Source organism: Myotis lucifugus, unplaced genomic scaffold (assembly GCF_000147115.1).
Source record: "Myotis lucifugus unplaced genomic scaffold, Myoluc2.0 scaffold_466, whole genome shotgun sequence".
In the NCBI taxonomy this organism is placed as follows: domain Eukaryota; kingdom Metazoa; phylum Chordata; class Mammalia; order Chiroptera; family Vespertilionidae; genus Myotis; species Myotis lucifugus.
The window spans coordinates 204,530-217,616 of NW_005871514.1; the positions used below are offsets into that span (position 1 = coordinate 204,530).

The 13,087-nt window shown below is 49.0% G+C and overlaps 1 protein-coding gene across 1 annotated transcript in view; it reads left to right on the plus strand.

Moving 5' to 3' along the window:
- Positions 1–13,087, plus strand: part of LOC102437343 (disheveled-associated activator of morphogenesis 2) — an 80,835-nt gene that overhangs the window by 67,557 nt on the left and 191 nt on the right. Inside the window, exons 4-12 of the mRNA XM_014445601.2 lie at positions 707–781; positions 1,193–1,287; positions 4,136–4,469; positions 5,259–5,369; positions 6,635–6,738; positions 7,784–7,850; positions 9,078–9,195; positions 10,988–11,126; positions 12,971–13,029. Coding sequence (XP_014301087.1) covers positions 707–781; positions 1,193–1,287; positions 4,136–4,469; positions 5,259–5,369; positions 6,635–6,738; positions 7,784–7,850; positions 9,078–9,195; positions 10,988–11,126; positions 12,971–13,029 — 1,102 coding nt within the window. The remainder of the gene's footprint in view (positions 1–706; positions 782–1,192; positions 1,288–4,135; positions 4,470–5,258; positions 5,370–6,634; positions 6,739–7,783; positions 7,851–9,077; positions 9,196–10,987; positions 11,127–12,970; positions 13,030–13,087) is intronic.

Genomic DNA, 13,087 nt, shown 5'->3' on the forward strand with positions numbered 1-13,087 from the left:
GGATGTTTATCCAGCTCCCATCTTTCTTGTCCGCTGGGGGAGGATTGGGGCTTTTTCTCGGTACCTGACAGCTGGGCCAGAGGCCCTCTGCTCTGGGCTCTGCCTCTCAGCTCCACGGACCCCTCCTGAGTCTTCCCCAAACCAGGGTCTTTTCCTCTTTTTGTAAAGTCATTATTTATTGAGCACCTACTATGTGCCAGGAACTGCACCAAATGCTTTTATATCAATGCTTCTCAAACTATCTGGGAGAGAGAGACCAAGTTTTTAAATTCCCAAACCATCACAGACCAAAACACTTTTGTAGAATACAATGAGGCTATTATCAGAAAAATAAAATTTGAAAAAAAAAACACAAAAAGAGATATACCAGCACAAATTTTTATTAGCTTCAACAGACATAAAATTATATTTTGTGAAATAGGATCAGAAGAAATACAAAAAGGAAAATGACTTTATTTTTAATTGCACATATTGTTCATTGAACGTGTATATACCTGCCTGGTTTCTGCCCACGTCACTGGCTGGTAGTGAGATTCGGGGTTTATTAGCCACATTTTGCCGAGGCGGAAAGGGAAGCTGGGAGACTGATGATTCCCTTGCCGCCTCCCTCTAGGTGGGGCTGGGGAATGACTGTTGGGGCTGAAGCTGAGGACCGCGGGCCACGGCCTGCCTTGCTGGTTGGTCCTTACAAGTCTTCTTGTTCCAGGAGCAGGAGGACCCCAACAAGATGGCGACCAGCTGGCCTGACTATTACATTGACCGCATCAACTCCATGGCTGCGGTGAGTGGCGCTCCTCTCCTGCCCTGGTCCCACCTGAGAGGCTATGGGGGCGAGTGAGCCTCCATCATCTCCCCCTGCACCTCACACCCCGCCCCCTGGGATCAGAGCCCAAGATGCTGTCATCATCCCTCCCTTCTCCATGTGACTTCAGAGTGTCCCCACCATTTAACCGCTTATTTGCCACGGAAGTTTGGGAGGAAGGCTGGGCCAATAATTCTCCCCATTTTACAGATGAGGAATGTGAAGTCCAGGCCAGAACCTGTGTCTTCTCATAGTCTGACAGTCTGTCTTAGTCAACCATTCCCTGGTCTCACCCTTCCTGAGGCCAGGGTGGCCCCTCACACTGGGGGTGGGGGTGCAGGGGCTGGGAGACGGAGCCCAGCATGACCTCTCGCTCTGTACCTGCCTCAGATGCAGAGTCTGTACAAATTCGATGAGGAAGAGATAGAGATGAGGAACCAAGTGGTGGAAGCCCTGAAGACGGCTCTCCGGACGCAGCCCATGAGGTGTGTTCCTCCTTCCCTCGCCTCCTTCCACTGCCCTTCGCCCAGTGCTTGCCTCAACTTCCTAAAGCTCCAATCACTTCCCATCCTGGTCTCCTTGGCCAGCTCCTCTCCCCAGCATCCCCTGGAGCTGACCTCATTCCAGCTCCCACACCCACTTTCTCTGAGGAGCTGCGGATGGACATGTTGGGGAGGAGGGGGGATGAACACAGGAAAATGGAATACATCTCGGGTCTTTGTAAGAGCTATCCAAAGAGATATGGAGGACAAGTACTTGCTTTTCTTGGGAGAATAGAGCAGGAAGGAAGGGAGCCATACATTCAAGGCTTATAAGAAAGAGCTCTGAGGATGAGGTCTCCCGAGTGTGGGTGAGAAATACTCCAGCCACTAGGGGGAGCTGTGGTGTCCATGGATGAGAGTCACCACCAGAGTGGGAGCAATAAAAAAGGCCAGGAAAAGGGGATGGGTGCCTCAAAGGCTGGAGAAGAACCCCCCACTCCCCAGGCCACATAGTACAAGGTTCCAAAGAGGGGGCAAGAGCCATGGGTTCTTCTTGTGCCTGGGAACGGGCTCACACCAGTTTGTGAGAGCCAAGTGTTCAATTTTTAGCATTTTTGCAAACTATGTTATACACAGTTATGACTAAAATGTAACTTAATATAAATTTATGATTAAATTACGTCAAAAACAAAGGTAATAAATACTCGAAACTTATCACTCCCTAATTACCTAATGATTTTACAGACCCCATTTTACTATAATGTAAAATCTTCACTATCACTTATGCTCGAGTTTGCGCCTGTTGTATGTGCCTGGTGGAAACACTATAAATGGCACATCTCTTCCCAACTCCACGTTCAAGGAGGTCACATTGGTGGCTTGAAATCGGCTATGCTGGGAGCATTTATACCATGGAAACTGGCAAACACTACAATCAGGCCTTTTTAAATTTCTCCAGAGAGCCAGTCTTTTAACATTTACTAGTACTGGTCTGCGAGTGTGTGTGTGTGTGTGTGTGTGTGTGTGTGTGTGTGTGTGTTGTCTGGACTGAGCTCTCACCCCAGGAGCCTGGAAACAGAGCCTCAAGGAGAATGGAACATCCTATTTTCCACTTGTCTCTCAGATTGCGGGGCGAGGAGAGGGGTCTGGAATGGGAAGGAGATGCAGGAAGGATGAGGGTCCGGAAGCAACGGGGTTAAGGGGACGCTTCCAGGTCTGTGTCCCCTTCAGTTTATTTTCTTTCCCCGGGTATACCTCTGACGGCAAAAGTTACACAAGGTCATGGTGGCAATTTTGTGGAATAGAAAAACCTATAATAGTGTAAATAACACTATTTTAACAACTTAATTTGAGAGTAAATTTTATTTTTTTAGGCCTATTTGTGTAATGTAGAGATACACACAAATATACTTGGGATCAAATGTATTCATTACCTTTTTAAATAGTCAAATAAAATAAAATTAGATGGGAATAAAAAAAAGCAAGCCAATTAAAGTGAAATACAGTTACCAAATATTAAAGTTTTGCGAGATAGCAATAAATGTGCCTTAAATAGCAAGAACTAGCAACTGCAGTCATTTGGAAGCGCTGATGAGTGAAAGTGATATTTTGAGATGCCTACAATGATTGTAACTTGATATGAAGATCACTCTGGTTTCTTGGGGGACAAAGTCACAGATTCTGCTAATACCACTGACATTGATTGCCTTCATTTATCATGGAAGGAATTGCTGAATTTCAGTTGAAGGTTGCCAAAAATAAAAGTACAGGTATACCTCGGAGATACTGTGGGTTTGGTTCCAGACCACGGCAATAAACTGAATATCACAATAAAGTGAGTCACATGAATATTTTGGTTTCCCAGGGCACATAAAAGTTGTGTTTACAATACTGTAGTCTGTTAAGTGTGCATTAGCATTGTGTCTAAAAAACAATGTATGCACCTTAAAAATACTATATTGCTGAAAAATGCTAACCATCATCTGGGCCTTCAGCAAGACATAATCTCTTTGCACTAGCTGTGAAGCACAATAAAGCATAGTGCAATAAAACAAGGTATGCCTGTATAATTTTATTTTTCCACCCAAGTCCCTGGACCCCTGAATGCTAGCCATAGATCGACAGAGTCCAGGTTAAGAACCACTGAACTAAATGGTTTTTACTGTTTTCTTAAGGATCCCTAGCAGAGTACCTTCTGGAGCCTTGGCCCTTTGACTTTTGACTCTGATGCATCTCACCCACTCACCCACCCATGGTTGAGAAATCCTTCTTATTGTCTGACTGCAATTCTCTTAATTCCCATCCTCCCTGGAGATAAGTCTTCAGGTTTAATAGCCCTAATAGTTATTGTAATAATTATCATAATCATCGCCTTCCCTTGCACAGCACCATAGCTATGCAACTGGCAGTCAATGACATGCAAACGAACAGTATTTAAAATGCAAACAAGCCGAAACCGGTTTGGCTCAGTGGATAGAGCGTCAGCCTGCGGACTGAAGGGTCCCAGGTTCGATTCCGGTCAAGGACGTGTACCTTGGTTGCGGGCACATCCCCAGTGAGAGATGTGCAGGAGGCAGCTGATCGATGTTTCTAACTCTCTATCTCTCTCCCTTCCTCTCTGTAAAATACCAGTAAAATATATTTAAAAATAAAATGCAAACAAGATGTGAGTCCCCCATGAGCATGCTAGGATGTCAGTGTTTTAGATACACTGTGTAGATGAGCCAAGTGGTCACTATAGGTGGGACACAATGGAGCAGGGGTCATGGGATGCCTCTGCAAATAGCTGTACAGAGTAATATGCAAGTGCAGGATGCCCATTCCATTCCACTAACGGCTCTGGCCTGGACAGGTTCGTGACCCGCTTCATCGAGCTGGATGGCTTGACCTGTCTGCTGAACTTCCTCCGGAGCATGGACCACGCCACCTGCGAGAGCCGCATCCACACCTCTCTCATTGGCTGCATCAAGGCTCTGATGAACAACTCTCAGGGGCGGGCTCACGTGCTGGCGCAGCCCGAGGCCATCAGCACCATCGCGCAGAGCCTGCGCACGGAGAACAGCAAGACCAAGGTGGCCGTGCTGGAGATCCTGGGCGCCGTGTGCCTGGTGCCCGGCGGCCACAAGAAGGTTCTGCAGGCCATGCTGCACTACCAGGTGTACGCAGCTGAGCGCACGCGCTTCCAGGTGAGGGCCCACGGCCGGCTTGCAGAGGGACCTGAAGAGATAGGGCTTTGGCTAGGAAAATGGACTTCTTGCTAGAACGTGGGTTCCCTGAGGCTGGGATACTGGTTTGTTTCATTCTCGTGGCTCTGTCTCTCTGAGTCCGGCACCTGGCTCATTAGAGGGACTCAGGGAAGAATTGTCTAATTCATGCAATTGTTGGGCTTAAGATTTTAGCCCAGGTGCCTACGACGGGGACCCTGGGGACAGTCCTGTGAGCTCAGGCCAGGCTGTTCTCTTTTCTTCTCCCTGGCCTGCCCCAGACACATGCCAGTGAGGTAGACAATAAGTATAACATGTCTTGGAATAGAGTAAGTCTCCATACACGTGAACCGTCCTTACAATCTGTGGCTTATCCACCAGGATAGGCTATTTGTTTATTCTATCATCCAACATTGTTAAGCACCGACTCTGTGTGAAAAGTGGCCCCTGGCCCTTTGCAGAAGATAAGAAAGAGACAAAGGCAGTGGCGTGCTGTGGAGGAGCTGTAAGGTGCCAGAGCAGAATTTCAGCACGGTCCAGCAAAATCACCCAGCCCTGAGGCCGGGTGGAGAGGAAGTAAGGCAGGGCTGGGACTGAGGCGTGGAGAGGCAAAGGATGCTTCTCGAAGCTGTGGCGAAGGCCCCGGATAAGTTGGGTAGAGAGAATGGACGGGGCATTCTGGCGGTTGGGATGGCAGGAGAAAAGGCACAGAGGCTGGACCTCTAGGATCCTGAGTTCCCCCCTCCTCTCCCGTGCTGCCTTCCCATCCAGACCCTGCTGAACGAACTGGACCGAAGCCTGGGCCGGTACCGGGATGAAGTGAACCTGAAGACAGCCATCATGTCCTTTATCAACGCCGTCCTCAATGCTGGCGCCGGGGAGGTGAGGCATCTTTCCTCGCCCTGGCTGTGCCCTGACTTTCTAGACCTGAGACAGCGTGTGTGCCTCCTGGGGAAGTAGCAGAGGGGAGGGCCAAGGCGTCTGTCTGGGTGGCTGCCACTGCCATCATTGTCTTTAGCACTTCTTGCTGCCTTCTCTTGGGCGGAGAAGGAATAGCTTGTCATTAACCTTGCTGTCAGGAGAGGCTCCTGGGAGTGTCCTGCACAGGTAGCATCGTGCATGATGTGTGTCATGGGCAAACCCCATCTGGGCTGGCTGATGGTGGCTTAGGGCGGTGGGATGATTTATGGGAAGAGGAAAAGTGTTGGCCCTTCTTTTTAGAGTTTTCTAAAGATCTGCTGTGGACTGGTTTCTGGGTTGGCTAGTCATGCTCTTCTAGCGCCTTCTGTTAGGAGGTCTGACTTCTCATTTCTTTCCTTTGGGGTCAGAATGGGATTTTCAGACCATAAAAATAGCAATAATTAAAGAATAATTAGTCAGATGCCTCAGTCAAGGTCAGCTTATTGAAGGATAAAAGGGGCACTTTAAAAATCTGTACTTTTCCCTTTTTTCTGCCAGCATGTTTTTTGGTTTTTGTTTTTTTGTTTTGTTTTGTTTTGTTTTGTTTTACCCAATCCTAATGACCTCAGTTAGGTGAGGTGGATTTGGGGAATAATCTGTCCCTAAGATGCTGACAACACCTTTGTCATTACTAGCTATTTATGACTGACATCTGTTCTGATTAATTGGTAACTATAACTCATCAGGTAATATTTACTAACACCATTCCTGTAGGTCAAGCATGTCAAACTCGCGGCCCACGGGCCGCATGCCTTGTTTATATGGCCTGTGTTAGGCTTTGAGTTTCACAAGCTTGCTGTAGGTAATATCATGACCATCTTACAGATGAGGAAACTAAGGCTTTCCCAAAGTCACAAAACTAGTAAAAGTGACAGAGTAGGGATTTGAACCAAGATCTGTCTGATTCCAAAGCTTGTGTTTTGTATCCCTGTACAACACTGCCCTTTGATGCCAAACGCTACGAGACTCAACGGAGCTGAGGCAGGAGACCTACAGGGAGTGGATTAACGACATCAGAAGATGTCTCCTCCCACCCTTCCTTGGGACTCTGGGACTTGAAGCAGTTCCCGTTGAGTGGGCTGCAGAAGTGGAGGGATGATGACTGCAGTGGCTGTGAGGGTCCCCTGGGGACTTTGTGGAAATCGAGACCAGCCAAAGAGTCTGGTCCTTCCTTGCTGACCCCCTAGGACAATCTGGAGTTCCGCCTACATCTACGGTACGAGTTCCTGATGCTGGGGATACAGCCCGTGATTGACAAACTCCGGCAGCACGAGAACGCCATCCTGGACAAGTAAGGCCCATGCCACCCATCCCCATGGCAGACCTATGGGGACAGAGCCTTGGTGGGTAATGGTCACAACCTTCATGGAGGCTGCCCTTCCCACTGGAGACCACCTGCCACACCCAACATCCATGCAGAATCAGCGCTGTGTGTGGGGTGGGCTGTGGCTCCCCATCCCTTGTCCCACGTCTTACCTATATCCCTACCTGTCCTCTTTGCTGACCTGCTGTCTCATCTCTGATGTTATAGACAGGTGGACCCTGTAGTCCTCAACCGTGGCAGTACTTCCCCCCTGGGGGGCATTTGGAAACATGTGGGAGTGTTGTTTGGTTTTCAGACTGCCTGGTTGTTAGGGACCAGAAATGCTGAATGTCCTACAGGGCGCTCCTGCTCAACAGAAATGGCCCACTCAGAAGACAAGCCATAAAGCCCTTTGTTGGTCAAGGGCACAGTTACATTCCCGTGTGTTACTAGCAGCCCCTCTGGTTCTGTCCCATGGGTACAGGCATTTTATTACACTGGACCTTAAGGGAAAGAGGGTGAATCCTTTTGAAGTGGAGAGGAGAGTGAATGGGGTGGAAAATGAGTAAGATTGACCTTGAGGGCTTACATGGGGACAACATGAGAACACTGGGAAGGTATATGTAGGACAGTAGTCCCTGACTGGGAGCGATTTTACCCCCACCCCAGGGACATTTGGCAATGCCTGGAGACATTTTTGGTTGTCACAACTGAAGGTGGGGGTGCTACTGGCATCTCGTGGGTGGAAGTCAGATGCTGCTGAACCTCCTGCAACTGATATAACCTCCCATAACCAAGGGTAATCCAACCCCGATGTCAATAGTGCTGACATTGAGAAAGCCCCGGGTTGGCCTCCCTGAGGGAGTCTATACAGGGGAGTGTTGCCTACAGATAGCTGCTTCCTTCTGGTTTGGCATTGGCCTCACCTGAATGAAGCTTTCAGGTTTAGCTGGTGGGGGCTTGAAGGGGCTGTAACCCTTCAAGGATGTCCTGATGCTAATGTCTGCGCTCTCTATGCTCCCATCCTCTCTAGGCATTTAGACTTCTTCGAGATGGTCCGGAATGAGGATGACCTGGAGCTAGCCAGGAGGTTTGACATGGTGAGGCTCCTGCTAGGGGGAGGTGACTGTGGCGGTCCAGGTGGCCCCACAGCGGCTTCTACAGCTCCTGTGCTTGGTGGGCCTAGCATTGGTTGGGTTCCTGGTGGGTCCCCCCATGGCCAGGTCCTGTTTCTGGATGCCTGGCAGTATGTTGGCTCAGGTGAGCCTCACCTGGTGGGTTTCACCTGGTAGAGTATTTACCCCCTAGTGCCGTGGTCGACAAACTGCGGCTCGAGAGCCACATGCGGCTCTTTGGCCCCTTGAGTGTGGCTCTTCCTAAGCCTTAGGAGTACCCTAATTAAATTAATAACAATGTACCTACCAATATAGTTTACGTTTAAAAAATTTGGCTCTCAAAAGAAATTTCAATCGTTGTACTGTTGATATTTGGCTCTGTTGACTAATGAGTTTGCCGACCACTGCTAGTGGGTCACAACCCCCAGAGGAAGGATAGACATTCTTTCTTTCAGCTGAGTAGTCTCAAATGCTGCTCCTGGACAACTCTCCCCTGCCTTCTAGCGATCCTGAGTCGCCTCCTCCCATCACTCACCAGATCATGCTTAGCAAACAAAATCATATTTTCATTTTAGCCCTAGTAACCCTGAAACACACAACTCTGCTGCTTAAATTTTGTACTATAAAACCCCCATCCAAATAGAAACCTGCTTTGGGTGGTGCTTCAGTCACGAACCACCATCCTGTATATTCTCTGAAAGTTCCTGGATTTACAGACACAGAAGCAAGTTAGAGAGGCCGGGCAGCTGGCCTGTTGTCACAACCAGAGGGCAGGCCTGGGGCTGAGCCCAGGCTGTGGACCCGTGTGCCATGTGCTTCTTCACTCACCTGTGTCCCTGCTTCCTTCCCTGGGTTTGAATCAGTAGTTCTCAACCAGGGCCGACATGTCTTGAGACATTTTTAAGTTGTCACAACTAGTGCGAGGAGGATGCCACTGGCATCTGATAGACAGAGGCCAGGTTGCTGCCAAACACCCTACAGTGAACAAGGCAGCCCCTACAACAAAAATGACCTGGTCCAAGATGCCAATAGGCCGAGGTTGAGAAACCCTGGTTATATAATTAGCTTATCTCCCTCTCATCCCTGGGCCTGAGGCAGGGGAAGGTGGGTCCTCCTGGGGGATGGTGCAGTGGATGGAGGCAGGGTCTTCTCTCCCCTATTCTCTTCCTCACTGTCTCCCCCAACCAATCACTGCTGCCCCCAAACCCCCAGGTCCACATCGACACCAAGAGTGCTTCCCAGATGTTTGAGCTGATCCACCGGAAGCTGAAGCACACGGAGGCCTACCCCTGCCTGCTGTCGGTCTTGCACCACTGCCTGCAGATGCCCTGTGAGTAGCCAGCACCTGCCACTTCCTCAGCCAGCCCCTGGAGGTCAGGCCAGGACTCAGGCCCCTGCTCTTCCCTCCCTCCTAAGGGCAGGACTTCCACTATCACCTTGGGCAGTTGTTGGACTTGGCCCCGAGCAGTGCCAATATCCCAGTCCAACAAACAGTACTTGATCACCATGAAATCAGACAGTTCTGACAGGGGATGAGCAGACTTCTTGGGGAGTTCCAAAAAGGTCTGTGTTTGGGGGATGGCACAGATGTGCCATAAGCAGGCCAATTTTTTGAAAATCAATTCCTCCAGCCAGTCCTTGCTGGAACCCACCCTTGCCCCTGTCTCTCTTTTCAAATGTCAGCATCTACAGGAGCAGATGCTAAGCTCTTAAGATCCAAGTGTGCACGGTGACTGTATAAATTACACATAATTATTGATAAGCCACTCCAGCATGCAACTTGAAATAGTACCATTTGGTATCTAAGCTCTTCACAAAATGGAATATTTGGAAAGTCATCGTCAACCTAGACAGACTCTCTTTGATGGTAGTGAAAGTGGTGATGGTGGTGATGGTGACAAGGACAGTTTACTGTGTGCCAGCTCTGGGCCAGGTGCAGTGTGAGGTCCTTTGGCACAGTGTCTCTGAACCTCAGAATGATGTATGGAGTGAGCATTATGATCTTGTTTTCAGTGGATGAACTTGAGGCTGAGCCAGTCACCTCTGTTTCTTTGGGGTCAGGGCTCTGGATGACACGTGTTCTGCTTCTGTGAGCCAGTGTCCTGGCTCCACCCTGGTTTCCTGGGTGAAAGGTAAATGGAGCATGACACCACGTGGCAATACCCGTGTCGGTGGGGTGGTGGAAAAAACAAACAAACAGACCCAGTGGCTGGGATTGGAAACCTCTCAGTTCTTCTCCAAAAGTCAGTGCAGAGGTCTTCATGGAAGACACGGGAAGGTCCTGGGAAACCTGACTTCTGCCCCAAGTCCCTGTGCTTGGTGTCCCATGGGCACGTGTCTGGGTCTCTCTATCTACTTCAGAAGGGGCTTTACAGACATGATCTTCCATCTTGTAGGCATTAATGATTGGACTTCAAGGTCAGGATCATGCTGGTTGACCTTCCTTGGTGATTGGGGATCAAGAACCAATGAAGAGTGTCTATCTCAGAAAAAGTCTATGCCAGCCAGACTATGATTAGAGGGGATGAGAGTGGGACCCCGTGAGATCGGGCACAACACACAATGCCTTTGCCTTCAGAGTTCAGGGTCACCTTCACCAAAACAAACCTTCCTGAAACAAACCTTCCTGGGTTCCATCACCACTTCTCCGATCCAGTCTGATTCCCTCTCTGTGCACACCTGCAATTAGTTTCCAACAATAGCATAGATATTGCCCTAAAACCTCTTCTTTTATAAAAATTTCCCTGCAGACTTCCTTATTCAGCATGTAATATTTTGGAGCAGATTTGCCTTCTGAAAGGCTTTTTTTAAGGTAATTGAAAAAGCAATTTGCATTCCCAAGGCCTAGCATGCTTGGGTGCCCACAGGGAAGAAAAGCAGACAGGAAGCATTGCAGAGAAATATGTCCAGAGGTTTGACACAGTCAGAGGGTCAGTCACAGATAATCAAGAAATGGCTGGATTGGAGATTCTCCATCATCGGCAATTGCATTGCCTCCCGCCCCTTGGGAGCTTGCCAAGGGGGTGGGGGGCATCTCACCAGCCTGGGCCCAGGCAGTGACTCTAGGGTGAGGCTCCAGGGGCTCCAGAGCTCAGTGTAGATGCAATACCTGTGTCCCTCAGACAAGCGGAATGGCGGCTACCTGCAGCAGTGGCAGCTCCTGGACCGCATCCTACAGCAGATTGTCCTCCAGGATGAGCGGGGCGTGGACCCTGACCTGGCTCCCTTGGAGAACTTCAACGTCAAGAACATCGTCAACATGTGAGCAGTGGCGAGCCCTCCCCTGTCTTCCTCCTCCTTCTCATCTCTCTCCTACCTGGGGATCTCACTCCCCTTCTCACCCCAGACATCTCCACACCAGCCTGGAGCAGCACTGTCCAAAGGAACTCTGAGATCACAGAAGTGGTCCATATCCACCCTGTCCACACATGGCTGCCGAGCACTGATATGTGGCTGGTGTGACTGAGGAACTGAATTTTACATTGCATTTCCTTTTAATCAAATAACCATATGACATATGGCTAGTGACACCATATTGGACAGCACAGCTGGGGGTTACCTCTCACTGGTCCATTGAGTGGAGTGGATAGAGGAGGAGTTTAAACTCATCAACACAGAGGAGGAGTCAGCAGGCCATGCCTGTGGGCGAACTCCCCAACTTGTGTTTGTATGGTCCATGAGCTATGAAGAGATTTTACACTTTAAAAGGGTTGTTAAAAACACAAGAATCTGCAGCAGAGACTGTACACAGTATGTAAACCTCTGTCCCTTTAGAGGTTTTCCAACTGCTGATGCAGGGCAAGACCATTTAGCCATGAGGTTATGGGACAAGGATGGCACAGCCTTACTTCTTCTGACCTTACAGTCTTTGTCTGACCCTGGGTACAGAGGAACAGAGAGCAAGTTCCAAGTCACATCAATCATATTCAGACCTTATGTTCTGAATATTGATTTTAAACTTAAACACTGAATTTTAATTTGAAATGTTTATGTATCTTTCAGCATAAATTTTTAATTTTAAACACTGAATTTTAATTTTAAAATTTTAACGTTAAGCTTTTACTTATTTTTCAGCGTAAGTCTGAGCCAGTTGCCCTTAAGGAGATTAAATAGGCTCTCACTGATTTGTTGTATTGCATTTCAACACCAAGCAGAAAATGACTCTTAAACAATCCAGCTACTGCCAACAAACTCTAGAGAGCTATTGGGCCCCAGCTCAGCAGCGCTGTCCTGCTTAATGCTTCCTCCCTCTCTGGACCTGCCCAGCCCCAAGTCAGACCCCAGTCCACCATGCCTCCTGCCCAGTGTCAAGGAACCTGGGTCAAAACTCTCTGAGAGGCTCAAAGAAGCCATTTCACAGATGGTAGTGAAGGAAGTGGCAGCACCGGGGATGATGGCGGTGGTTCTCCCCAAAGAAATCTCTGCACAAGTTACTTCCCCTCCACACTGTCCCCTGCTTATAGCCTTAGCCTGGTTGAGGAAGCCAAGAGTCATGGATCTCACTCTCCCACATTCTCAGGTTTACCAAAGACATGATTACTGGGGTCTCACCTTGGGGTTCCACCTCCCTTGTACCTCAATGTCTAAATGAAAGCTTACTTTTATCCCAATTGCAAGAGTTCGATATGAATGAGGACTTCTTATAATTTAGACACCCTCCCCGCCTCACCCTCATTCTGTGTTGTTGGAATGGGTGGCCTCTCTCACTCTCACACATTGGTCTTGAGAAGCCTGCACCATGGTAGTGCCAATATTTTGATCTCTGTCAATGCAAAAACCTGTTTTTACAAAGGGGTACAAATCATTACAGCTAAGGAAAGCCTGAGATTGGGCCTAGTTCTACCATTAAAACTGTCTCCAGTCTCATCTCAGGAGCTTCAACTGTTTCACAAAGGGGTTAGATTACAGGGCACCTGAGGGTCCTCGTAGCTTTCACAGTCCAGGGAGAAACACACAGTAAGAACTGGGAAGGGATGGGGACCTGGAGGAACATCTGGAGAGTCAAAATCCTGCCCTCCTCGATGTGGCCAGATGGACTGGGGTCCAGGCACCAATGGGAGGTTGAGTGCCAACGTTCAACAGGACCCTCCTCTGCTCCCCACCAGGCTCATCAATGAGAATGAAGTGAAGCAGTGGCGAGACCAGGCAGAGAAGTTCCGGAAAGGTGAGGAGCTCTGCCATAAACCTGCTCCATGCTCCACACACCCTTCGCGCTGGCCAGC